This window comes from Eucyclogobius newberryi, unplaced genomic scaffold (assembly GCF_026437365.1).
Source record: "Eucyclogobius newberryi isolate DKJ021-1_F unplaced genomic scaffold, fEucNew1.0.hap1 SCAF_1, whole genome shotgun sequence".
Lineage (NCBI taxonomy): Eukaryota > Metazoa > Chordata > Actinopteri > Gobiiformes > Gobiidae > Eucyclogobius > Eucyclogobius newberryi.
The window spans coordinates 34,302,928-34,329,354 of NW_027315723.1; the positions used below are offsets into that span (position 1 = coordinate 34,302,928).

General features: G+C 39.2%; 1 protein-coding gene across 1 annotated transcript; it reads right to left on the bottom strand.

The window, feature by feature from the left end:
- Positions 1-686: 686 nt before the first annotated feature.
- kcnk13b (potassium channel, subfamily K, member 13b) lies at positions 687-26,427 on the bottom strand. The gene is made up of 3 exons (XM_072451695.1): positions 25,826-26,427; positions 10,594-11,336; positions 687-952 (listed from the first exon to the last, which is right to left on the bottom strand). The coding sequence occupies exons 1-3, from the start codon at positions 26,154-26,156 to the stop codon at positions 797-799; spliced, it is 1,230 nt and encodes a 409-aa protein (XP_072307796.1). The 5' UTR covers positions 26,157-26,427; the 3' UTR covers positions 687-796.

The window sequence follows — 26,427 nt, forward strand, 5'->3', positions numbered from 1 at the left end:
CGAACTGTCTTTCTCCGTCTTCATTTTGTCCCGTACACTGAGGGAACTATATTATGATAGATCATTGCGCTTAGACATGCGGAAAGTGCTGCTCTCGGCTGCAGGTGAGCGGTAGGTGCGTTTTATGATTGATACATGGCAGGACTAATGGGCAGTCCACGCCACGAGGAAATAAGACTCAGATTTGGGCCAAAAAATCGTCCATTCAACCTTTAATATGGCATCATTCTGCAGAACTGTTTTTGAAAACCTGCCTGACAACTGATGGAAATTTACATATTTGCTTTAATCTGGTAAATTAACACTGCATTTTAAATATGTTCATTATTATGCACTGTCTCTATCAAATAATACATTTTAAGACAAGCAGGTGGCATCTGTGCAGAGACACCTCCTCACAGACACGGGGCAGGTTTTACCAGGTTTTTAGTGCAATAAAAACACCTGGCATTCACAATGAAGGGAATGCCTTTTTTTTTTTTTTTTTTTTTTTTTTTTTTCTTTATGTCCGAAGGCTTTATTCTGCAGATTGTTTGTAATTCGCGTTATACTTTATCACTAATGATACTGTTTTTATTCTTAATATTTTGGAATAAAACACCATATATAATTGACACAAAGTGGCTCCATCTGAGAGTGTGACATCTTCACGTTATAGAACCAAATAACAGCCAGAACCGCCAGAAAAAAATGACTCTCATCCTTTTAAAACTCTCATTACAACATGAACAAAACCTGGATGCAGCCCATACATTATTGATTGTCCTATGAGCAACGGATTCAGTCTGGGGTGGTCTTATCTGTCCACACTGGTCTCTGCCAGTCTGTTGTTCATGATGCCGAGGGCGCCCACTCCTCCGGAAAACCCGTTGTGCCTGGAGCTGGAGCCGGGCTGCCGTGGGTGACCGATGGCCATCTCGGATAACTGCTTTTGCATTATGGCCAGATTCACCTGCGAAGACACAAAACACAAAGAGGATTTACATAATGTGGCATAGAATTACGGCCGCAGGTGTGTTATTCAGTGCTTTATTCATCACTGAACTAAGGAATAAAACACACACAATAATACAGAGGTGTAGCAAAACAGAGACAAAAAGGACAGGTAAAACACAGCATTCTCCAACATTGCATTGACAGATATCTTTATAGCTTATTGGTGGTTCAAAGTAGAGCTAATTCTATATTCTGTATATTAATTGATCTAGATTTGGAGCCTTTCCCAGTGACTTTGGGCCTTAGGGCGGGGCACAGCCTGGACAGGGACCGGCTCGTTGCAGGGTTAACACAGAGACACACAGACTCTCACATTCATTCTGTATTATTTCTTTATTTATTTATCAACCTGTATTTACCCATGACCCATTGAGATCTTTTAACTTGTGACCAGAAAAAAAAAAAATCAAAATGCCAATGTTTCCACATGCAATGTATCGAATGCCACTGAATCCAATATTAATCAACAATAAAATCACTATCACTAACAGAACAGGAGACAAGTTAAAAACCTGGATGACACTAAACTACCTGCTTCTTAACCCTGAAAAAACCGAGGTCATTGTGCTTGGCCCTAAGCATCTACGAGACGCTCTATCTGAGCAGATAGTCACACTGGACAATGTCAGTGTAGCCTCCAGTTCTACTGTAAGAAACCTTGGAGTCTTATTTGACCAGGAGCTCTCATTTAAAGCTCATATAAATCAAGCTTGTAAAACAGCCTATTTCCATTTGCGCAACATCGCCAAAATCAGAAGAATCCTGCCTAAAAGTGATGCTGAAAAACTTATCCATGCATTTGTAACGACTAGATTAGACTACTGTAACTCCCTGCTTGCAGCGTGTCCTAAAAGCTCCATAAAAAGCTTTCAACTGGTTCAAAATGCAGCAGCAAGATTACTAACAGGAACAAAAAGAAGAGAGCACATTACGCCAGTGCTGAAGTCTCTTCACTGGCTCCCCGTCGAGTCTAGAATCAAATTCAAAATTCTACTCTTGACCTACAAAGCCATAAATGACATGGCCCCATCCTACCTCAAAGATGCTATAGAACCATATCATCCAAACAGAGCTCTTCGCTCTCAGAATGCTGGCCTTCTGGTGGTGCCAAGAGTCTCTAAAAGTACTGTAGGAGGTAGAGCGTTTAGCTACCAAGCTCCTGTGTTATGGAATCAGCTCCCGACCCATGTTAAATATGCTGACACAGTCTCTTCATTTAAGTCCAGGCTTAAAACGTTCCTCTTCGAAATCGCTTATGGTCAGAGTAGTTAGGAACAGAAACATAAACCCACAGCTTTAGCTACGCTGCCCTAGGAGTAACTATGCTGGGGGAAGTATGACAGCTTGAGCACTATCCTCTTCTTCTTCTGACTACTTATGCTATCAAACAATATTTATTTTTTGATTCCACTTGCAAACTGTTCACCGCCTTTTCTTTCCCTCACTCCTGAGGACCTGTGGACCCAGATGCCCCTCCCCTGGTGAAGTGGTCCCTGCCCTGTGTGGACGGTCCCTCATCTGCCTGAAGAGTGGGTCCAGCTCGCCTCCGACGGTCCCTCATCTGCCTGAAGAGTGGGTCCAGCTCGCCTCCGACGGTCCCTCATCTGCCTGAAGAGTGGGTCCAGCTCGACTCAGACGGTCCCTCTTCTGCCTGAAGAGTGGGTCCAGCTCGACTCAGACGGTCCCTCATCTGCCTGAAGAGTGGGTCCAGCTCGACTCAGACGGTCCCTCTTCTGCCTGAAGAGTGGGTCCAGCTCCAGTCTCCTTGTGTCCGTCTGTCCGTCTGTGAGAGTCGGATCTCTCCTTCACTGGAACTCCTCCAGGTTTCTACGCTTTTTTCCCCAAAGAGGTTTTTTTTTTGTAGTTTTTCCTGGCCGAGAAGGAGAGTCTAAGGACAGAGGACCCTGGGACATCGTCCCTCGCCACCACAGACATTGTCTGACTTCATCGCCACCACAGACATTGTTGATTCATTTTCTCCCTGTGGCCCTCAGAGGCAACTGTTGTTGTGATTTTGGGCCTTAAAAAAATAAATTGATTTGATTTGAAGTTGTGCTTTTTCAGTTCTCTTCATTGTGGCCTTTTATCTTTCAGCCGATTGGCCGCGGCAGTGAAATTAAGAGTGGCTAAAGACATTGAACTAATGATCAAATCTCAAAGGACATGACCCTGAATCTGCAACGCTGTAGACGCATAGTCGCTACGGAAACGTGTCACGTGACTAGGTGACATAATCTCACGCTTGTAAAAGCAGCCCTGCAAAATGTTGTGATTTATCATTCTGCGATTTGTTTTGTTACAAACGCTCCTTTTAAGCCACATAACTGGAAAATTATGTAAAGAGCTTTCAACTGGTTCAAAACGCAGCAGCAAGATCACTATCTGGAACTAAATGAAGAGAACACATTACACCGGTGCTCGAGTCTCTTCAATGGCTCCTGTTCAGTTTACAAAGCCATAAATGATATGGCCCCATCCTACCTCAAAGAGTACCATATCATCCAAACAGCGCTCTTCGCTCTCAAAATGCTGGCCTTGTGGTGGTCCCAACAGTCTCTAAAAGCACAGTAGGAGGACGAGCGTCACCAAGCTCCTGTTATGGAATCAGCTCCAGCCCATGTTAAAGAGGCCGACACAGTCTCTTCATTTAAGGCTTAAAACGTTCCTCTTTGAAATTGCTTATGGTCAGGCCAGTTAGGAACAGAAATAAAAACCTACAGTTTCAGCTACGCTGCCCTAGGAGCAACTATACTGAGGGAAGAATTGCAGCTTGAGCACAATCCTCTGGTTTCTCCAACTTCTCCTATAAACAAAATTTAATATTTTAGTTCATCTGTGTCTGTTCATTGCTGGTCACATGTTTTCCTCCTTCTTCAAGGAGTAGTTCTGTTTCAGACACTGCCGATGCTGAGGTGTAGGAGAACTCTCTACTGTAGATGAACGGTTCTTCTGAACATTGTTTTAATCTGTTTTTCGATCACATGGCAGCTTGGTCAAATGGACTATTAACAAAAAAGTTAATTATTTTTACGATCTTTGTGAGGGTACCACACATATTTTAAAGTTTTCCATCATTGCTCCTGTCACAGCTCCTTCTCTGAGCCTCTCCCCTGTTCTCACCCCGCTCACTCAACCTGACGCACGGGGCTCTCGTGGTCGGCGCTCCTCGTCTGACATCTCGTCTGATATCTCATTTGATTTCATTTTGTGTCCCTATCCCTGTTGTTCAGTTGGTTTTACTGTAACATTATTACAATTGAGGCCTTAGATGGATCACTTTGCGCACAGGGGATTATCACGCAGGGCAGTGTTGGATACAGTCTGATCTGGGCACATTCAGAACAATCAGGCCCAGATTATGACAGATTACTGATAGAGGAGACAAGTCTTGTTTCCATTGACCATCAAATTGCACTTGGGTCCCGAGTTTTTGTGCCGCTACAGATGAGCAGCTAAGATTTTTTGCTTTCTGGTACGCAGTCTTTCAAGCGCGATTTTATGCACTTTTTTTTAATATAAATGAGGCCCCAGGTCACTTACTTACGGCCTCATTTAACTTCGATTTAATACAGCTAATGATGGCATTTGGCTCAGAACTGACTAAAATCGCATCTATGATTCCTCTTTCTGCTTTTAACTGTAAACTAAAAGACATTTTTAAGCATTTAGTAAATGTTTTACAAATGAAAGATGTGTACTTTAGTTTTAAGCAAATTGTGTGTTCACCCTCTCTCCCTCCCCCAAGGGTGCTCTCTAACACACCCAAGACAACATTGTAAATAAGAAATTGTTATTGATGCTTTGTAAAACAAAGGTAAAATAAATAAATTATATAATATCACTGAGACTGTTAAACAACTGTTGGAGACATTCAGATTTGTAATGATTGTTTTGATCTAATATGATTATACCTATATAAATTTTCACCTATGTTTAGTCTCTATTTGTCTCATTCTACTCCCTAGTCGACCTGCTGCATGTGTAAGTGTCATTGGCTTCATTCTTCATACAGTTTTAACAGTAGAAAATCACCCTTTCCGGGATGAGGAAAGTTGAGACACAATGGAGAGAAGGATTGTCTTGTTCATGTACCTTTAGAAGAATAAAAGGGTAAAGGTGGTTTTGAACAATGGTCGGACTGAACATATACTCGAAAGACCATTAGATGAGTCACATGTCATTGTTAGGACACAAAGACTCTTGAAAGCTCCTGTCTCAGTATGGTCAGTGAGACAATGTCCATTCACACTGAATTGCTCTAACGTTTCTTAGACGGTCCAGACAGAACATACTTCTGGACAAAGAGAAGTACATAGAGATAAGCCACCCGCTTCCCCCTATATACTGCAACATCGGATATATTCATGAAGGAATTGACAATTCAATGATGTCTTTTGAATGGAGAAAGGTGCTCAAAATGCAACATACACATGGGAATTGAAGTGAAACACATGGATAAATTAAAAGTAAAAAGGTTTGAAACTAAGACGGCACAAAAATAACGCTGGAAACAAATACACTGCCTATTTTAGAGTGACTTAATAGAGAAATAAGCATTTTTTCGTTAATCAGTAACTATATTTGCAGTACGGTAAATCCCTATTTGTGTAATTTTGTCAGTGAGTTTAATGCTCAAATGAAAGGTCTGTGTAAACTAATATGATAATGTAGCATATAATTGTAACTCAATGTTTAAATACCCTTCAAAGCGATATTGAGCTGTCAGTCTGGTTACATAATGTCTGATTTGGGGTTTTTAATACATGAAGATATTAAATCAGGGATATTAGTCTTTAATCCAATATTTTATTTTATTTGACATAATCTGTGGTAAGACTATGAAAGAGGGAGCCATAAAATGTGAGCACGATATTACTGCTCAAAAAAGTTAAGCACAAAGTTTTGAGGTGGTCAGTGTATGTAGATCCGGACTGGTTCTGTGTTTATATTCTATACATGAAGAAGATCTCTCAGTCTGGTCACACCGCCTCCTCCGCGGCAACGCAATCACGCCTGGTTTGCAGTGGTCATCATCGTTCTAGAACAACATCAAAACTACTTTCACTTCACATTTACAGCACACCAGCAGCAACAGACCCGCCTTCCCGAGCCATGTTTGCTCTCGTATTGTCGCCAGCGCTCTACAGGAAGTTATCAAACCGAGGGGGCGATTAGGAGGCTTTTTGTGCCTCGATCAATTCCTTGCGAGTGTCTGTCAAAAGGTGTTCGCGGTGAATTTGGAATGAACTGCATGGTGTGCGCGTGCTGTAACAGAGTTTACTTCGCATATTGATTCTACAGAACTCAAGGTGTTTTTAGTTTTATGTGCTACTTTTTTCCTTTTCTTTTCTCTTCATAAGTATTAAAGATTGTTTTGAGATGAACCTTGCGTATGGATAATCCACCTGGCAGTAATATGAATGTGAGGGGATTAAACCGGTGTCTGAATTTAACATCTTTGTAAAGTATTGGAGAACCCCATATTCTTTGCTGGTCATGCAATAATAATGTAACAAGGAAGTGTTACTTTGTTGAAATAAACTAAATTGCAACAACAAATTCGATGGAATTGTGCCAGGTTTAGTTGCAACACAGAAAGTGTAAATAACTTTATTATATATTATAGATATTCTGCAGTTACAAAAACGTAAATTTTCTTTTTTTTTTACCGTAGATGAGTGAATGTCCGGTTACCTTCCACATAATCAGGCCTACTTATGTATATTAAAATGTCCGGTTCAAATGCATGTCAAGAAATTGCAGAAGTTGCATGTTATTTTTTATGCCAAACACACTGAATTCCCTGGTGACTCTGCTCTATTTTCCAGTGCAAGTCGGTAATTGCTACCCTCGCTCCTCTTTATATCTGCTGTAAAATCACAAAGCCAGGAGCATTCCCTGGACAAAACAACAACAGACACAACCACCGCCGCGCTAAAATAAGCTCATTTATATAAGTTGTCGGCAATTAATCGAAGCATGCATGTGTTTTATCAGTGAATTAAATGCATAATGATTTATACCTACAAAGCTTATGTTCAGTCCATTGAGAAAATATGTGTGTTGTGATTGTGTATTTGAAATAAAGTAGACCTGTGTTAAAGCAAAGGCCAGAGTGGTGCAGTTTCTCCTCCTAACAACAGCTAGATAAGAAATCTAACATGACTTATGGGCTGTAAATTTTAATGTTAATGGCAAAATGTCTAAAGACACTTAAGGTAATGCGAGCAAAGGTCTGACCATTTGCCGACTGTGATTAAATGTGTAGATTTAAAAATAAAAGGCATACTGTGGCTCAAAATCGATGGTGTTCCTTCATTACTCAAATTTGTATTTAGATTGATTCCGTGCATGTTGGAGCTAATCCTGGTTTGTCCTACATTTGAGGCCCGAGTGCTCAGAAAATGTCCCACCCCCTATCCCCGCCCACATCCCTGTACTATAGCTGTGAGTATTTGAACAATTAAGGCTCAGAGTCGTACACATTGGTTTAAAATGTTTGGTCCATTCTTTACAAATAAATATACATAAATGATTATTCACTGCTTGTTAAGGTGAAATGCTCAATGAAGAGGCGGGGCTAATAAATTCTCCAGGAAGTCAATGAACAAACTTCTATAACTGAGCCGTTTTAGATTGAATTTTACAATGAACAAAATGTGAAATTATGCTCTACTTATTATGTCTTATGTCTTTAAACGTGCACTGCGTGTCTCCATGGATATGTTATTGCTTTACTACAATGTTCCACAGTATGGCATTAAACGTTTCTATGTCTATGGTGACAAGTATGTGATGCCACCAGGCAAGAATTAAGAGCCAGATCTTTGAGGTGAGTCCACTTACTGTATCTTAATTTTCAATAAATATTAATAAATCAATATAAATAAATAAATCAAATAAAGTCAATTTATTCCATTTTAAAGTCAATTTGATCCATTTAAGCACATCGAGCAATTAAAATACAAGAACAAGTAGAAAACTGAAACAAAGGCTTCAGAGGAGGGCAGTTTGACAAAAGTGTCCCTCTGTGTCTGTGTAGGACAGACAGCTTCCGGGGGGCGGGTAAACTCTGGAGACACAACAGGAAAGCTCACTTGAACTTTGGTGTGGAAAGTCTCATTTCCGAGGTCCTCGACTATCTCCATGGATACGAAAACATCAGAAAGCTTTTATCTAAACTTTTGCTTGGCTTTTGGGTTAGTTAATGATCATGACACATATTAAGAGCTGCCGTTTTGAAGACAACCGTCACATAAAGTCCATGATCATTCACACATTCATTTTGACATATTTTTCACTTGTTTGCCCTGTTTATCTAATCCACAAGCTGGTGCCTTGACTTGATGAAAAGATGTGTTTGTTATTCACATCATTTGCTAATTGTGCTGTGGGGATATAAAATGACTTCATGGCGTCACACTGCGTGAATATGTGTTTTGGGCATAATGGACTTTGTTTTTTGTTTGATTTTAAGTAGGACAATTGTAAATTAAATTGTAGCATTTTAAATCCTATTGCGTTAAGAGAACAAGTGAGAGAGCTAATAAAGGCAGCATTACTTCAGGGGAACGTTTTATTGGAATTTCAGCTCCTCCAATCAGCAGAGAAATGATCACAGAAGCTGTTTGTAATCATACGTTTGATGACACGTTCACTAAATTTCCAATTATCTTATTTTTAGAGCCATAACAGAGTTAAGTAAATTGTCATTCTTTGTTTTGATTATAATACCCTTTTGAATTAGGTTACAATTTAGCTTACCATAGATGCATTCTCTTTTATTAAAACATTTTTCACAGATTTTGCTGTTAGCCTTTTTGAGGTTAACCCTTTGAGGTTGCCTCGTCTCTGCAGCTGCATCTTACATCTATTTATTTGAGATGCTCATTAAAATCCAAACCTCTTTATATTCAGATGATTAATTATTAAACAGTACTGTAAAGATTGCTGGCGGTGAATGTACGTCAATACCATAATCTTTAACATTCTATGTCTTTAAGCTTCTCTAGTCTCTACTGTAGTGTCCAACATCAATTGAATTGATTTCACTATGAAGGATCTATCTGTTAGCGTCATGTTGCTAATTGTTGTGTAGCTAATTTGATAACTCGTCAAGCTCAATATTTCTCTGAGACCAGAGGGTGACAGATACCAAATACAACATTCTCAGTGCAATGAGTAAGCAAATCCTGAATTGCCAATGTTTTTCACCTTATTCCACTTTTAGTTCTGACTGCAACTGACCCGTGCTTGTTTTGATCGCACTTCCGGTTATTATTCATTTCATTTCAATATAGAGTAAAGTCTTGCAGCTAATATATTATATAAAGTAGGTTGATTTGTGTGTAAAGTCAATAATGCAACCTCTCTCTGGGATGGCTTGAAAACAGCTGTCCATGTATAACTTCTGTGCAAAACTTTGGTTATGCACACGGTTGTAATGACCGTGATTAGACAGGAGAAATGCACAGTCTGGTGATAATAAAAAAAATGTTACAGGTGCAGAGCACTTCCTGAAACAGAGAAGCGTGCCGCGTCATCCTGGTGAGTGCCATGTCATCCTGGTGAGTAGCCCCCGTTCGTCTGCTCATCCGAGGGGAAGGATAGAGACTTCTCTAGCTAAAGACTGCAGGAATCAATCAAAAAAAAAACACTTTGGGCACATATAAAAGATACCAAGAGCACTGATTGTTGCTGCATAATATAGGCCCTTTAAAGTCCTGTATTCAGATTTGAACCAAGAGCTATTTTTCCACTGGTTCGGAAATTAACTGAATCAGTCCGTTTAAGGGTCCAAGACTGAGAAATACTAGCTTCCAAAGGGGTCTAGTTTGCTTTGAGATGAGTGGATGAGAAAAAAAAACGCAGACTCGGATGAAAACAAGACTGCAAAAAGCAAACAGAAAACAGAAAATAATCCTTTTCTCATCAAATGCTGACTTGATCTTGTGATAAACAACCATATTTCCAGTGAAGCTAACTGTTGAGCCAATTTGTAGCAAAATAAAGCTAAGGCAAGTTAGCCTCAGATGTTTCCTGTTTATTGACTCATTAATTGCACCCGCATCGAGATAAAAATAATGTATTTCTGGTGCAAAATGCATTTAACATTATCCAAACCATCCATAAAAAGACATGCAGAGAATTTAAATAAAACCAGAAAAAGCTGGTGTTAAACCTGAAGTAATTTGTTGTATACTCTAGCCCTGTTGTTGAGTTACCCTGTTGTTAGTTTTTGTGAATTTCTGCGCATGCTGAGATTAGCCTCATTATTACAAGTTTAATACACCGGATTTAGCACAATGCGAATTTCCATCCGTAGTCCCACACGCAGGGGGTAAGAGCAGATATAACAAGGTAAACAAACAGTATAAAGCACACACAAACATGGAGGAACATGTTTTTAATAGCCTTGTCACTTACTTCCTTCTTTCCCCGATTCAGAACCACGATAGAGGAACAGCCCACCAGTACGCTCATGTGGTTACCAAGTCCCTCCCATATGAAACTGCTTTTACAACTTAGCGTAAAGGGCATTTTCCTGAACCATGAGTACAAGTACAACCCTTAAAGACTAAGCCACAACTCTCTCACCTTATTGGCTGCCAGGAAGTCCCTCATTGAGATCATCTCCCCAGACATCCTGCGCCCGGTGTCTGTCTCGCTCTCGTTCACCGCGTCCGTCTCGATGGAGGGGTCCCGGCGGGTCCTGAGGTTCCCTGGAGCCACCACGTTTCGCCGCGGGTGTCTGTGTGGGTGCCCCCTTCTGGGATGACAGCAACGACATGGCGCTTCCAATCTCCGAAGCAACCAATTTAGAACCTGCTTGATCACTATGGATATTACATTGAAGAGCGAGTAGATGCAGCAAACGCCGGTGAGGATGAAAAAGAAATTACACACTCTGTAGGCAGCGGTGGGGAATCCCTCATAAACTGTTCGCTGACTGCTGACCATGTCCCCAAATCCGATGGTGCTAAAGGCAACAAAGCAGAAATAGAGGGAGTCCAGGTATCCCCAACCCTCTGCAGCGGAGTACATGAGAGAAGCGCAGCAAGACACCAAAATGGCCGCCGCGCCAAGGATGAGCATGACGCAGTAAACGGACGGCTTCCATCCAGATAGATTCTCCAGTTTGGTCCGTGCCCGACCATTTTGGGGCAGGACGATGTTGCTGTGGCGCCTCTCGTGGCAGGATTTGAGAACGACGGCGATGACGGTGATGACGCGCTCCAGGAAGAGGTTGAAGAACAAGATGGTGGAGGCGCAGCCCAACAGGCCGTAGAACATCAGGAAGACTTTACCGCCGATGGTCGCAGGAGTGGTCATCCCGAAACCTGGACAAAAACAACAGGGGAAAAGGGATAGTACGAAGTAGGGATGTCACAATATCACATTTTACGATTATTGCGAGAAAAACACGATTTAACAGTTATTCACTATTACATGACCACACAACAGTAAAATGTTTCTTTTTATTTCATTCCCATTTTCCAACATCAAGTTTTTGATCGGCTTTATGATTTAAAACTAAAACAAAAAATTGCCAGGTGTAAAAAAAATATCTTAGCTTAAATTATCATGATAATTAGTATTTTTTTAGTTATTGTAATTACATTGTGACCTGAATAATCAAGATTCCTTATGGATAAAGTCGTCTGATATTATGAGTTCTTTCTTCTAAGGTTCTATGTTATGCAAAGTTGACTTGGAGATGACTACAATTTATATTTTTTTAATTGGCATGGTTCAGTTCACAATTATTTGTTTTTAGAATTATATAGTTTTGCTGTCATTTTTGCTGTTGTTATTTGGAACTACAGCTTCTCAAGAGATGTAACTCACCAGCGTTGACTGTTGAACCGAGTCAAATATAAAACAAATCTCACACAATGTCTTTCCATGTGTGTAACCAATTTTGTGGCAATTTTATCTCGCAATACCTTGTAGCTTGTTTATGTTCCATCCCTAGTTCTAGTTAGCTTAAGCTGCCATTTTATGAGCTTGATACAAACAGCTCCCTTCTTTATTGCGCTGGCAGATGTCTGCCGAGTGTACTTCATTTGCATTACACACAAGTCAAGGCAAAGAAAATCCTGGATGTATTTTCCAGACATATGATTTTGATGAAGTAGTACAGGAAACAATAAAGTAAAAAGTAGATGATAATTGGTGCAATGTGTGTCAACAGGATGTACCACTAACCTCTATATTTGACAACTGACACTACAACGAACTGTATGTTTTAGAAAAAGTATAATGATGTAAAGTTGACTGGCTTTAGCGATATCTGACTAAAATAGCTTAAGCATTTAAGTATAAAATAAGGCTATTTATTATTGATTGTGGGTGGTGAAAAGGACATATTGACACAGCTGAGGGAGCAAAAGCACGCACAGAGCAATCAGTGTTTTCTTTGTCAGCGCAATGGACAATAATGTTTTTTCTGTGGTGTGTTTTGTCCCTTGTCCCTTCCAGGAAGCCCGTTTCCATTGGGTAGCACAATTCATGTCTAAATGAGCGTGGAAAACGCACGTAGCTCCGCGTCTGCCGATGACGCAGCTGCTCTTAATGCACTCATAAATGTGACCTTTTATCAGCATGTTTTCAATATCAAATCTAAGTGCTTTGATTTCTATGCAACCATTGACTCTATTCCTGATTTCACTCAACTCGGGTAACTAAAAGGCTGAACAAAAAGGCTCACTTTTGTCCTTCAAAAGTGTACCATTTAAGAAAAACAAGATCAATTGTCGAGAATTACTTAAAATGCCCATTTCAGAATTATATTTATTCACCTCTTTGCTTTGCTCATTGTCAGTGCTGTAGTGTTTACCAGTGGTTCAGTGCTCAGGACAGATTATAAGTGGGACACAAATATAATCAGACAATTCCCAGGGAAAGAGATTTTGATCGACTGAACCAAGTTTATAACATTCTACCTTCGAGGACACAATGCAGGAGCAACAAGGCCAAAACACATTTTCTGTTAGAGCTGAACATAACAGATATCTATTTTTCTTCTATATTTTTCAAAGGTGCTTTCAAGGCTTTACAGAAAAATAAAAATAAATCCCAAGGAAAAAAAATCTGGCATACTATTGTAGGAGTGATTAAATTAAAAAATAATAATAATAAAGGAAAAAACAAACAAACAAAAAAACATACATTATTGACAAAAGAAAAACATGCTTCAACAAATTTCTCATTGAATGTTTATTGGGGGTGCTGGTTGATATACATGAAAAGGGATATTGCTCTAGCTATATGCAATTGAATACATTCTAAATAATGAGATAAATAATTATAGGGTGATCTTTTATATTTCATTATTTTGACTTAGCTATGGATCTTCTTTTTAATGCAGACATTCATATAAGACTTATATAGACATTTTAAGAGAAATTCATTCCTGTAAGCTTTATTGTTTTACTTTTCTGGACCAAAGTCACCCTCATTATCGCTCGTGTAAAGACTAATTTATCCATACCCTGTCTCTCAGATGGTTGCCATTGGCGATGAGCCTTATCCTCTGTCCTTAACACCCTCTTCAACTTAAGTGCCATTGTAAACCACCACAATCATACGGGAAACAAGAAAATAGTCTGCGTTTTCACTTATGTTGCTTTTATTTATCTAAGTATAACATCCACGGTCACCCAGAACAGTAGCACATGTTTACAACCTTGAAGAACAGTAATCCGAGAAACTGTATCATCCTTAAGAACAGTTGCCATAGCGATTCAAATTTTAAAACTACATATTGTAAATTTTGCATGAGATGAAGTCTTCAAAATGTTGCATAACAGGAAGCAGGAACGCATTAATAGTTGTACATTATGCAATACATTTTAAAGGACAAAACTGGGATAAAATGTGTAACATATCCAGCTAAATCTTAAATTCTTAACTCCCTGTACTATGGCTTAATTCCTCTTCAATAAATAGACTGCAACGAGTCCACAAGGCTGCGGCGCGGTTGTTGAAGGGAACAGAACGCTCTGAGTACATTACTCCTGTGCTCCAATCACTTCAGTGTCTCCATGTCTTTTTCAGAACTCAGTTTAAAATGTTATTGCTGAGTTTAAATCTTTAACCGGCCTAGCTCCAGAGTACATGCACGTTAATGTCGTTTCAACAATTGGTTTTAGAGAGTCCCAGATCGAGGCGTAAATAAAGCTTGACCTTGACTTTAACTGTATTTTAGTCAAATCAGAGAGCACTTAAAAGATAGATTAAATTATGTTGAATAAATTGTGAACTTTCGTTTTCACTTCACTGTAATTAGTTAAATTAACTCACTCAGGGCATGACAGAGGCCGACTAATATAAAGAGTATGTCTATTTTTAAGCAATTAATCACAATATGGCAATTTCACATAAAGTGCTAATTTTCACAGAGATCAGGTCAAGATACGATTCTTATCTTCGCATCTCGCAAAAAAACATGAGTTGGAGAGGAGAATTCACAGAAGCCTTTTTATTTCCCACTACATCACATCGTCACCGACCAATTATAACCTCGCGCAGCACATGTGAAGAGAAGGTGATAGACAAGGCTAAAAATATAAGCCAACATGCTGGCGAAACTGTCCGCGAAAGTAGTGTCTTGTGGTAAAGAAGTCAGTCAAAATAAACATAATGCTTTACCCTGAAATTTTCTTCTTTAAGTATTCATGGATTTCGAGCAAATGATTAATTCCTGATTTGAAGGATTTTTATAGAATATTCTCCTTTCAAAAAATGTTATGCACTGACTGTCCCAAACAAAAGTCGACACCTGGATTCAACTAAGGAAATGGGTAATGCAGTGAGTGGCTTCTCATTTCTGAAACAACCGTATGGAAAGACAAATCCCGTGGTCAAGGAAAAGATGTCAGTGTGTTTGAGAAGGTTAAATCATTGGCATCAAGCAGAGAAAACATCTCTGCTTGAAACTAGTACTCCAGATCTGAACCCCAGTGAGAGTGTTTGAGCTGGAGAAGACTTTGTGCAGTGTCACTCTCTCACATCATCAACACAAGATCAACTGGTGAAAGATAATGCAACTCTGGATGGAAAGAAATATGTTGGTATTGCGGACGTTTATTGGAACTATGTCACAGCGAATGTGTGCTGTAATCAAAGCTAAAGGCCGTCCAACAAATACAGTATTAGAGTCGTGTAGCTTTTCATTGTCTGTGGCGACTTATTGTTTTTGACAAACAGCATATTTCAATTTGGTAAGATTAATTGCCATGACTATAGAAGCAACAAATACAATTGTACAACCGCAGCGCAAAAAATATCTGTCAAAATACCTTATACGTCAGTGTTTCTCTATCCATGGCTTTCAGTCACGTGAATTATTTTGAAGACGTCACCACATGCTGTTTCCTCTCCGCTGTTAGTCATGAAACACATGGGAAATAAAAAGTGTTGACACGTGAAGAAGACATAAGTTATGGGCTTTGATCGTTATCTACAGCAGTCACTGATTGGTGCGTACCTATATTCCTTGGTACCTATGTTCATCCTTTACTATGAATGGGGAAACTATCGTAGGTATTCCCCGGTGCATCCATTCCATGCATGTTGTTGATTATTGGCCTGTTGAATCTCCTCAAATTATAGAACGAGCTCCTGGTTCAACCAGCCTACTGTTCCACAACCCCAATAGTTGTGCATAAATGTATGGTTTATTCAGCATAACAGACCAGATGTCCCTATTTACATGGGACAGTTTTAAGGCCTGTGTGTCCCAGCAGATGCATCCAAAACCATTGATTTGTCCCAGTTTTGATCCCTTTGAGACCTTCCAACAGTTAAAGGTCCCATAACATGCAAAATCGACTTTTCAGAGCTTTTAACCTTCTTACATTGCTATTTGTGCTTCATACATGTACCCAGAGTGTTTTTTGATTGATTCCCGCAGTGTTTAGCTATATTACAGACTATCTCCTTTCCTCCAATCTCTAAACTGACGGGCGGTGGGGCAAGACCGCGTCATAAGGGCAAGCACGTGTCATCATCCTCCCCTCACTATCGTTTCTCACTCAGTAGCGCGGCAGGAGCAGCGCAGCGCGGAGCAGACAGCTGTGGGGCTACGTCACGGGTGGGCGGGGCACACACGCGCTCTGAGACTACGTCACAGGTTGGGCGGGGGAGCCAGATCGCTCTTCGCAAGGGTGGGGGCGAATATCAAACCAAGCCGTTTGCATTTCCGGGTTGGTGAGGGGGTCCAAGGTCTGGGTGATATTTCTTAACTATTATGTTAAGGGTGTTGCACAACCCTTATTATTATCAATTATACACTTAGGATAGACTACGAAACGTGAAAAAAAGCATGTTATGGCACCTTTAAGAAGGCAATATATTGTTGTTTTCTTTAGCCAAACTAAAGAAAATCTGGCTTTAGAATAACCAAAACACAAAAGATGCACTAATTTCCATTGATGAAAGTCTCTAAGATTATACACTGACTCAAGTGAGCCGAGAAAATGGTATGAATGATCCGAGTGCATAAACATTTTCTTAATTACCTGTGTTTTATACTTCCCATTCCAACCTGGGTGTGTCCCAGTTTTTAAATTTGAAAATCTGGTCACCCTAAACTTGCCACAGACTTTTCCATCTGGTCTTCCATCTGCTCTTCCTCGTCCACAAACCCTCTGCACTGGACCGGCCCTCAAAGCTCAAGAGCACGGACTTTGTGTCTGATCCTAAAATATAACACCCGGACAGTTGGAAATTAGACTTGTGAAAACTGTCTGCAAGTAGGCTAACGTTTATTATTAGCATAGCCACGCAATAAGATATAAACTAGCATTAGCCAGCTGCTAACTACCTGAAACAAACAGCTCAACAGAGTGAGGAAGACTTGGTTTGGACCTGGTTTAGTCCCTATATGACGTGTGTGAGAGCGCAGCCGTACGCAATGTATGTTGGTGTGTTAAATTTTACTGTATAATAAAGCTCATGTTACAAATAAAATCAAACTAAATGTTACACTTTAGTTGAACAATTATGCTGATTAAAACACTGCTTTTGTCAATAGATAGACACTAATGTGAGTATCTGATGCTTTGTCACTTGCAGTCTTTGTATACTACTAAATCCTCAATGTGTTTGCTATTCATTTATTCATGAAAATACTTGAAAATAAATTATAAATTAACATCGTGTGCAGTATAATTTCAAAGCTGCAGAATAAATGTGATTATCAAAATGCTAAATTGCTTTTTTTCCATAATATCATCATGAGCATATTAATTTATGATTGTTGAAATAGTGCACCTTTAACCTTCTTACATTGTCACATTTTAGCTCATGTGAATAACAGTGCTTTATGTTTCTAAATGTCAGCTTTGCAATACATGATTCATTGTCCAGAAGGCCCATAGTGGCAAGTAAATGTCTCAATGTCAATATGGAAAAGAAGATAGTACGGCTTCATCAGCTCAACAATATACAATTAAGGGATTATTACAAGTTCAATTGTTTCGTTTTTCCTTTGTTTCACAATTTGTTATTCATTTATTTATGTTGTTCTTATTAGAGAACAAACTACTTAAAACAAGTTTGAAGCCATTTCAAATTTGTTTAAAAAACAAAAAAAAACACATGTGCATAAGTATACACACATGACACTCAAAATGGAGCTCAGGTACATCATTTTTCCACTGATCATCTTTGAGAGGATTCTATAACTTGATTTGAGTCAATCTATGGTCAATTCAGTTGATTTGGAAAAGCACATTTCTGTCTATGTAATGTCCCAGAGTCAACAGTGTCACAGCACTTGTCTGTAGACCTCAGAGACAGGATTGTAACATGGCACAGAAACAGCAGCATTTAAAGTTTTTAAGTCACCTACACAATCCATTAAATGAAAAAAGATTGGACCAAGACTCTTTCTAGAGTTGGCCTCCGGCCAAACTGAGCAATCGGGGGAAAAGGGTCTTAGTCAGGGAGGTGACCAGGAACTTGATGGTCACTCTGACAGAGCTCCACCGTGTCTCTGTGGAAAGAGGAGAAGCTTCCAGAAGAACAACCATCTCAGCAACACTCACCAATCAGGCCTGTGTGGCCAGACGGAAACTACTTTTCAGTAAAAGGCACAGCTCGTCTGGAGTTTGCAAAAAGGCACATGAAGGACTCTCAGATAGTGAGAATTCTCTGGTAAAACCTGCTCCGGAGCACTCTGGACCTCCGACTGTGACAAAGGCTCATCTTCCAACAAGACAACAACCTTAATCACACAGCCAGGATAACAAAGGAGTGGCTACAGGACAACTCTGTGAATGTCCTTGAGTCTTCCAGCCAGAGCCCAGACATGAACCTGGTCACAATATAATCGTATGAACAAAAAACAAATAATTGTTACTATTTAAGAAGATAGATTTAAGTCATTTCAATTCAATCTGTAGTCTAAAAAGTACTTAAATATATAATGCTTTTTATGTTACAGTAACTTTAGTTTTGCATTCAAAAAGTTTGATTTCAAGAAGCTGTTTAACAGTTATCATACTATTGGAATAGTAATGCATTAGAGCGTGTGTCAACAATCGAAAATAATGGTCATATTGTGGAGATTTTTCTCACAATAATTGTAACTAAATTTCAATTTTGTGACATCCCTAACCGGAATAGAATATTCTGTATTTTACTTTTATTTAGTTACCTCCCAACTCTTGCCCAATGCAAACGTTCAAACTTTTGTGGAAAGTCTATAGGAAAATGACTTCCAAAACCAAATGGTGCGCTTTTGAGCTCGGTTTAGAAGTTTGTGTACTTTTCCTCCTACTACTTATGTACATTTCACCCAATTAGACAATTTACCCCCCCCCCTCCCCATAATTGGTGGTGAGTCTTTGGCAGCTTCTCAGTGAGCATGTGATTGTCACCACATGAGCTCTGTTGTCAAGGTGCTAATTATGGATTCATTTTTTTCCACCAACATGCATTGAATTTCAGTTCACAATCTATTTTTCCGTGTTACTTTTATTCTCCCCTGCTGACTCATTTGAACTGTCTATGAAGCTGTACGCCATATGTGATGCTATAACTCTGGATGGCCAAAAAGGAAGATTTGCTGGAAACGGTCCACATTTGAACACACCCTTAACGTTTGAGAGAAAACTGAAAATTGAACTAATATATAGGAATTCCATGCAGTTCAGAACACGTTTGTAGAGGTCTATTGCTGCGTTCATGTGGTTCTCGGTAACATGTTTTTCAGAGTTGTAAAATGTATACGAATGTTCACAGAAATCGGAAACTTGGATCAAAAGCTGCTCCACTTGACGTCGTCCTGTTTGGAGACGGATGAAAATTGGCTCATTTGTCAGTTTATGTTAATAACTTGAACTCTTTTGACAAAATGTTACCAGATTTAGGGATTTACTGTGAGTTTTCCAGATCATTAGTGCAACAGCTTTGACAGACACTAGTGTTCAATTACCAATGTAACGTTTTCTAGCTAAAGAAAAAATAATAGAATGATTTCCAAAACAAACACATTCGCTGTCGGAAAGGCTAGCAGAAATGGATCTTACTGCTTAGCTCGCTTAAAGGTTGTTAAAGAGCGGATTCTGTGATTTTTATTATTATTGGTGACCATCAATATCCCGACTTTCTTCTGACACAAAAACACATGAATGCAGCATAAGGTTTAATCAACAACAAAAAAGAAGCTAATCCAGACCATTCAAATTCAGTTCAGATTGCAGTGGTTTTACAGCGCTGACATTATCAATAAACAGTGCTGTAGACTATCTGTCCATCTGACAGCTAATGACCTTTTTTGGGAGTTAAAAATAAACCAAACTGCTGTCAGGTGTAAAAATCTGCCGCTAAAGCGATATTGAAATATAAAAGAAGGCCTAAGAATTAAATATGATTGGAATTCCACATTTATTACACTTTGTGCATGTACCACCACATTAAAGCACAAACATCTGTAGTTTACTCCACAACATTTGTAACTGGACTGAAAATTAAAAAGTACTTCCACATCCAGCGTAAAGGCTTTGAAGTTTGTAGCAGACAATATATATATATATATATATATATATATATATATATATATATATATATATATATATATATATAGTTCACATTAAACATATTCAAATTGTTTCTGTTTACAAAAAATCTATTACATTTCTATCAATCCCTCCCCAACACTTAAACAGTTCTCAAAAGCGGTGTGAAATCCATGTGAAATATACAAAAATAACAGAAGGAATTTAAAAAAGAGAAGACATGAGGTGTTCTAGAATACAATGACATAAAAACTAAAAATTATTATTGCTCTTACATGAATTGATATTGTGTACGAGAATGTTAATCATAACATAAAGATCATACAAGAGAGCTCTTTGTCTTTCAGATTAACATAAACGATGCACTTGTTGATGCTACTTGAACATAATCATGTATTTAAGGATTTAGCAGTAGTGTTCTTCAAAGCCCATTCAAATGTATGGAGGACGTGCGCGTGCTCTAGCTCAGACAGCAAGTCAGCCGTTTTGTAGAAGCGGATCTTCAAAATTAGGCTGCTGTGTGCTGTTAGCATGCTAATGTTTGTTAGCATTACGTGGCGCTAAACGCTGCACTTATACATTCATTGCGGTGAATAGTTACAATGTTTGAAAAGCATCAGGTAAGTGAGCAATATATAGGTTTGGTTCTGTTTTTCATGTTTTTGAGACAATCAAAATTAGGTACAGTTCCTTTTAAGAGTTTAAACGTACAGTGAGGAAAATGCATATTTGAACATCCTGTGATTTTTCCCACTTAGAAATTATGGAGGGGTCTGAAATTTTCATTTTATATGCATTTCCACTGTGAGAGACAAAATCTAAAAATAAATATCTGCAAATCACATTGTATTTTAAATTATGTATTTGTATATTATTGCTGCAAATATGTATTTGAAAACCTGCCAATCAGGAAGAATTCTGGCTCTCAAAGACCTGTTAGTCTACATTTAAAAAGTCCATCTCTGCTACATTTATTAATACAAATTAGTAGCACCTGTTTGAGCTTCTTAACTGCATAAAGACCCCTGTCCAGCCCCCTGTCAGACTCCAACTACTACCAAATAGCTGTCAAAAGACACTAGAAACAAAATTGTAGACCTCCACAAGGCTGGTAAGGGCTACGGGCAATTGGCAAGCAGCTTGGTGAAAAAACTGTTGGAGCAATTGCTAGAAAATGGAAGAGGCTAAAGATGACTGTCAATCTCCCTCGAACTGGGGCTCTATCACCTCGTGGGGTGTCAATGATCAGAATCAGAATCAGAATGGGTTTATTGTCATTGTCAATTAACAAATTTCACAAACATAGGAACTTGTCTTGGTGATTTGGTGCAACATAAAACAAAGAGCAATCAATAAGTCAAAAAGAGAAACAATTTAAATTTACTATGGGATAAAATAACAATAAGCTAAAGATAAAAAATAAGAATGAAAATTAAAAATAAGCTTAATCTGTACACAAATGTACAGTTGAGTTTACATACATACGAGTGCAGAAAGTGAACAGTGCAGTGAGTGATTCAATTATGGTTAAAGTTACAGTGTTTAAGAAGTGTTCATGAGTCCAACGGCAGAGGGAAAGAAACTGTTCTTGTGGAGGGAGGTTCTGGTCCAGATGGACCGTAGCCTCCTGCCTGAGGGGAGTGGCCTCCTGCCTGAGGGGAGTGGCCTCCTGCCTGAGGGGAGTGGCCTCCTGCCTGAGGGGAGTGGCCTCCTGCCTGAGGGGAGTGGCTCAGATAGTCCATGTACAGGGTGAGATGGGTCGGCTGTGATCTGCACTGTCTACAGTTGGCACTGTATTAAGAGAGAGTGAATGAGGACATGTATTGTGAGATTTTGGATTTTGAGCAACAACCGTAGGCTAACCTTTCCCGGAGAACACAGCCAGGAGGAGTGGCTCCATAAGAAACATATCAAGGTTTGGTAGTGGCCTAGCCAGTTTCCAGACCTAAATCCAATAGAAAATCTTTGGAGGGACCCGAAACTCTGTTTTGCTTAGAAACAGCCCTGAAACCTGACAGGTCTAGAGAAGACTGTGTGTGTGGGCCAAAATCCTGGTCAAGAACTACAGGAAAACTTTTAACTCTGTACCACATATTGACATTGATTTTCTCTGGTGTTCAAATACTTATTTGCAGAAATAACATTACAACTTAGCATTTGGAAAATACAAATTATATAAATATATAGCCTCAAACTACCCTATTTAACTATTCACATACCATGCAACACTTACAAAACTGTGTGAACTAATGTGGGGTTTATGTTTGCCTTAATTTTCAACCATTACTCACTTTTTTATTACGCACACAAGTCGACAACCACAAGCTCTGCACAATGCGGAGAAAACAACTCAAACTTAGGAAACACGTAGTTCTGTCAGCCAATCTTGCCTATGCTAACTTCTGATTGGCTACTCGGCCTGTCAATCAAGCACCCGGCAGAAACAGGGTTCTTCGTCACAGAGGTAAACCAGCTATATGGTAACTAATGTCCATTATGTGGTTGTTTTCAGTCCCAATCGTCACAGTTGTTTATGGTTAGAGAATGGTTTATTAAGTTTCAGAAACAGAAATTAAATGCATTTATGTCTTGAGGTCGATGATGATAGAACAATCAAAAAATGAAAAGAACAACTGCAGGGTTAGTACAAAATGAATAATACTGTGATCAAATGAAGTATTCCCTAACGGGAACAAGCGGTAGGGAAAAAAGAAGAACGAATTTTGTACCGCTTGTTCCCTTTTGGGGTCGCGGGTGACTGGAGCCTATCCCAGTGACTTTGGGCCTTAGGCGGGGTACACCCTAGACAGGGGCCAGCTCATCACAGGGTTAAGATTAACAAAGTTAACCAAATACACTTTATATAGAGCAGACAAACATAAACAAAAGAGTAGTTATTGAAAGGTGTTTTTGAAAAGATGGATTTTCTTGGATTTTGAAGATGATTAGTGAAGATGAGTCACATGACCACATGCCTGATCAGTCTCAGGAAAGCTTTCAAACCTTTTTTTTTATATTCATTGGAAAGTCTATGGGAAAAATGAAATGGAAATTTACTTCTGGAGCCAAGTTGTGGGCTGTCACAGATCTCCACACTACGCTAGCCATCAAAGTATCAACCATCGAGGTATTTTTCAAACAATCGCTTTGTCAAGTAGAAAAAAAATCTATATAATAATAATCCCGAGGCAGAAATCACAAGACTATAATGCCAGAGTTGGATCAATAGGTCTATCATCTATCTCAGCTCCTCATCCACCTCAGCTCCTCATCCACAAGACCTTTATGCTTCATTGTTTTGAGAGAACAAAGGAAAAAATCCGAAGACATGATTTCATCATTTGTAGTCTGTTCCTACTCCATGGCTTTAGCGTTCACCTTTAAACACACATATTTACAGGAGCCTCGTGTTCCTAGGGTTTTTGCTGGTTGTTGACTACATTTCTACAGAATAAATACAATCCAGACACTGGCAGAACTCCAATGCATGTTTTGTTGTTGTTGTACTTTTTGATATCTGCAACATTTTAAGAACTTTTTCTCAGCTTAATGCTAGAGTGTTGGGTCCAGAGAGACAGTTTGCTTTGATTGGTCATTAAAAGTTAGAAAGTTTAGGGTAAAAGTAGGGTTAGGGTAAAGAGTAAGTTTAGGAAAAGGGTAAGTTTAGGAAAAGGGTAAAGGGTAAGGTTATAAAAAAGTACTGGTACTCATATTCTGCAAAAATAATTGTGTTGCTAGCCTCATCTCATCTTATGCTGTAATAGAAAACATGTGCAATAAGATAGAACCAGTTTAGCAACTGAAGTTAGCTCATTACCATGGCAACCAGATCACTGCCGTATCCCTGGACCGAATGTCTTGCACAAATGTTTCTCACGTTCAAAATGTATTATGATTTGTACTTTTAAATTGTTAATCGCTACGGCAATGGTTGTATCTCCTCTTCATTCTGGAACCCTGGACTAAGCTGTGGTTTGCTCAGGGCAGTGTGTAGGTGGCGTGAGTATGTTGTTGTAAATTTACAATCTACTCACTGTTGCATTCTGAATTGCATCGATTCTGATATTCTCCTTAGTGTGCATTCCATCTAACAATGTAAGGCACTGTGTATTATTTTTACAGTCTTGAAAAATGTTAAATGAAAAACATAACTACTAACACATTTATTACATTATTATCTAACACCAGCTAGCGTCCCTACTTCTGCTCAACAATCATGCAGTGGACAGCTAGTTGCAGGTGGGCATTATATTCGACTAACAACCGTTCCTTTATTTGGATGGAAATATCCTTTCCATTCCTTGCTCCTTATTCCTTAATATTCCTTACAAACTAATCCGGAATGCAATTTGTTCTTTATGTTCAGTGTGATGAGTTTAGAAGCAATCTTTTTCTTTATGCACACCAGTCTCATTTTGACCCGAGCGCTGCTTTAACATATCTGCTGTATGTATTCAAGAGACTTTCTTAAACCTGTTCTGAAATATTTTCTAAGACGATACTCAGTGAATGAAGGCAGTACTACATTGTATTCATTTGTTGATTTGTGATCCTTTATTTACTCTTTTCAGGGCGGAATTTAAAGACTTTGAGATGGCGTATAATTAAGTAAATCAGCTTCACAGAGAGTGGAGCCATTTGTCTGTGCTCCAAAGTTTTCAGGAAAAGCTTCAGTTTGAGTAGGGCTTATTGTTATGTTTGGACATAGTCTTGGTACTTTGACTAAACGTAAGGAAAACTAAAGGCCATTTCCTTATTTTTACTTCTACAAAATACCAACCGAGGGTCAGAGCTGCAGTAATGTAACTTTAAATTATTATTATGAATTAACATTATCTCATGTAAATATGCCAGATTTAGCCGTAAAATGTATTTTCCATCCGTAGTCCCATATCAAACCACAAAACAAAGCAAACATGGTTAAAGGTTACACGGACGTTAAATTAGTTAAAGAAACATTCGTAAAAACCAGGCAACATAAGCACAATAAGACAGCACAAATGGTGAAGAACACGACCATTAGAAGAATCAGATTATAAATATGACAATGAAGCACACACGGCACACATTAGTGACAGCTCCACATGATGATTGCTTAATAAGTTGCTTATAGGTTTGTGTATTGAATTGATTTGAAAGAGTCTGGTGATGTGTGGACTTTGAGTAATCTTGCATTATTAGGATGCATCCCCCAAACATGTGCAAATAATGTAAAGTTTACTTATATTATAAGTCTATTTTACATTAAGCTCCAGACTGTAAAGTCACAGTAAAATATTCTTTTTTTTGCCATCAATAACTCCTTGAATCTCATATTTTTAACCACGCCTGAGTCAATTGAAGAGCCAAATGGAATGGAATGGAAAAATGGAAAACCAATTAAGCTTCATGTGGACACTGCATTAATTCAGATTCCATTTGATGGTTTCCTCTGGGAAAGACAAATCCAAACCAATACCTGAAGTCATATTGGTTTACATGTCATGACATGGTTAATGCCATGACATGGTGCATTCACTTAATATTAAGATGTTTTGCTCTTGAACCAGGCATCCTAACAACATAATTTAAAGATTGAAATATAAGTGGTCAACCATTTTTTACATGTTCCAAACACTGAAGAGGAAGCATGTCATTTTTGACTTAGTATTGTTTAAATTGGCAAGTTAAACAAATAAACAAAGCCTAGAACTTCGTCGTCCATTAAGGCTAATCATGTTTTAATTTAATTAGAATCACAAAGACGAGTGACAATGTTGAGTTTGCGCGTCGTTTCTGATTCTGAAAGCTCCTTTTCTTACCGATGGTCGACACCACAGTCCCCACGAAGTAAAAAGCTCCCGTGAAGTCCCACCGGGCTCGGATCGTATCCACGCGTATCCCCGCAACGTTCGCCTCCTCGTAGTTCCTCAGAAAGTTGTTTAGCTCCATTTTGCTCAGGTTGTACTTCTGGCTGAAATGCTCAAACCTCTGCGTCCAGCGCTGCTTCGCCTCCCGCTCCTTGGGCTGCTCCAGCGCGGAGAACACGGCGGCTCCGCACAGAAGGTACAAGACTATGAAGAGCGCAAGAAGCAGGAACCTGGCGTTGTCCTCGTTGATGGAGCTGCAGCAACAGCCGCTCCTACATGCCATTATGTAGCCGTCAGCACCTGTGGCATGGTGCTGTCGAGGCGCTTAAAGCCAGGGCGAGACAAAAACACGAAGAAAAGTGTCAATAGTTTCCAAATGTCAAGCGAATTAATTAAGCGCATGAAGTCAAATGCATTGTACGTCTTCTGTTCTCATTGGTCCCCTCTATTCACCCATGTAAAACTGTGATGTCCGCGCTGCAACCTGTGGATGTGCAGAGTCGTGCGGTGGAGCCTGAGATCCAGCCTCTCCAAAGAAATCTCCACCCCAGAGC

Coding starts and splice junctions, on each gene's coding strand:
- kcnk13b (XM_072451695.1), bottom strand. CDS start 26,156: ATGGCATGTAGGAGCGGCTGTTGCTGCAGCTCCATCAACGAGGACAAC. Junction 11,337..25,825: donor GACTGTGGTGTCGACCATCG/GTAAGAAAAGGA, acceptor GTTTTTGTCCAG/GTTTCGGGATGACCACTCCT. Junction 953..10,593: donor ACTTCCTGGCAGCCAATAAG/GTGAGAGAGTTG, acceptor GTGTCTTCGCAG/GTGAATCTGGCCATAATGCA.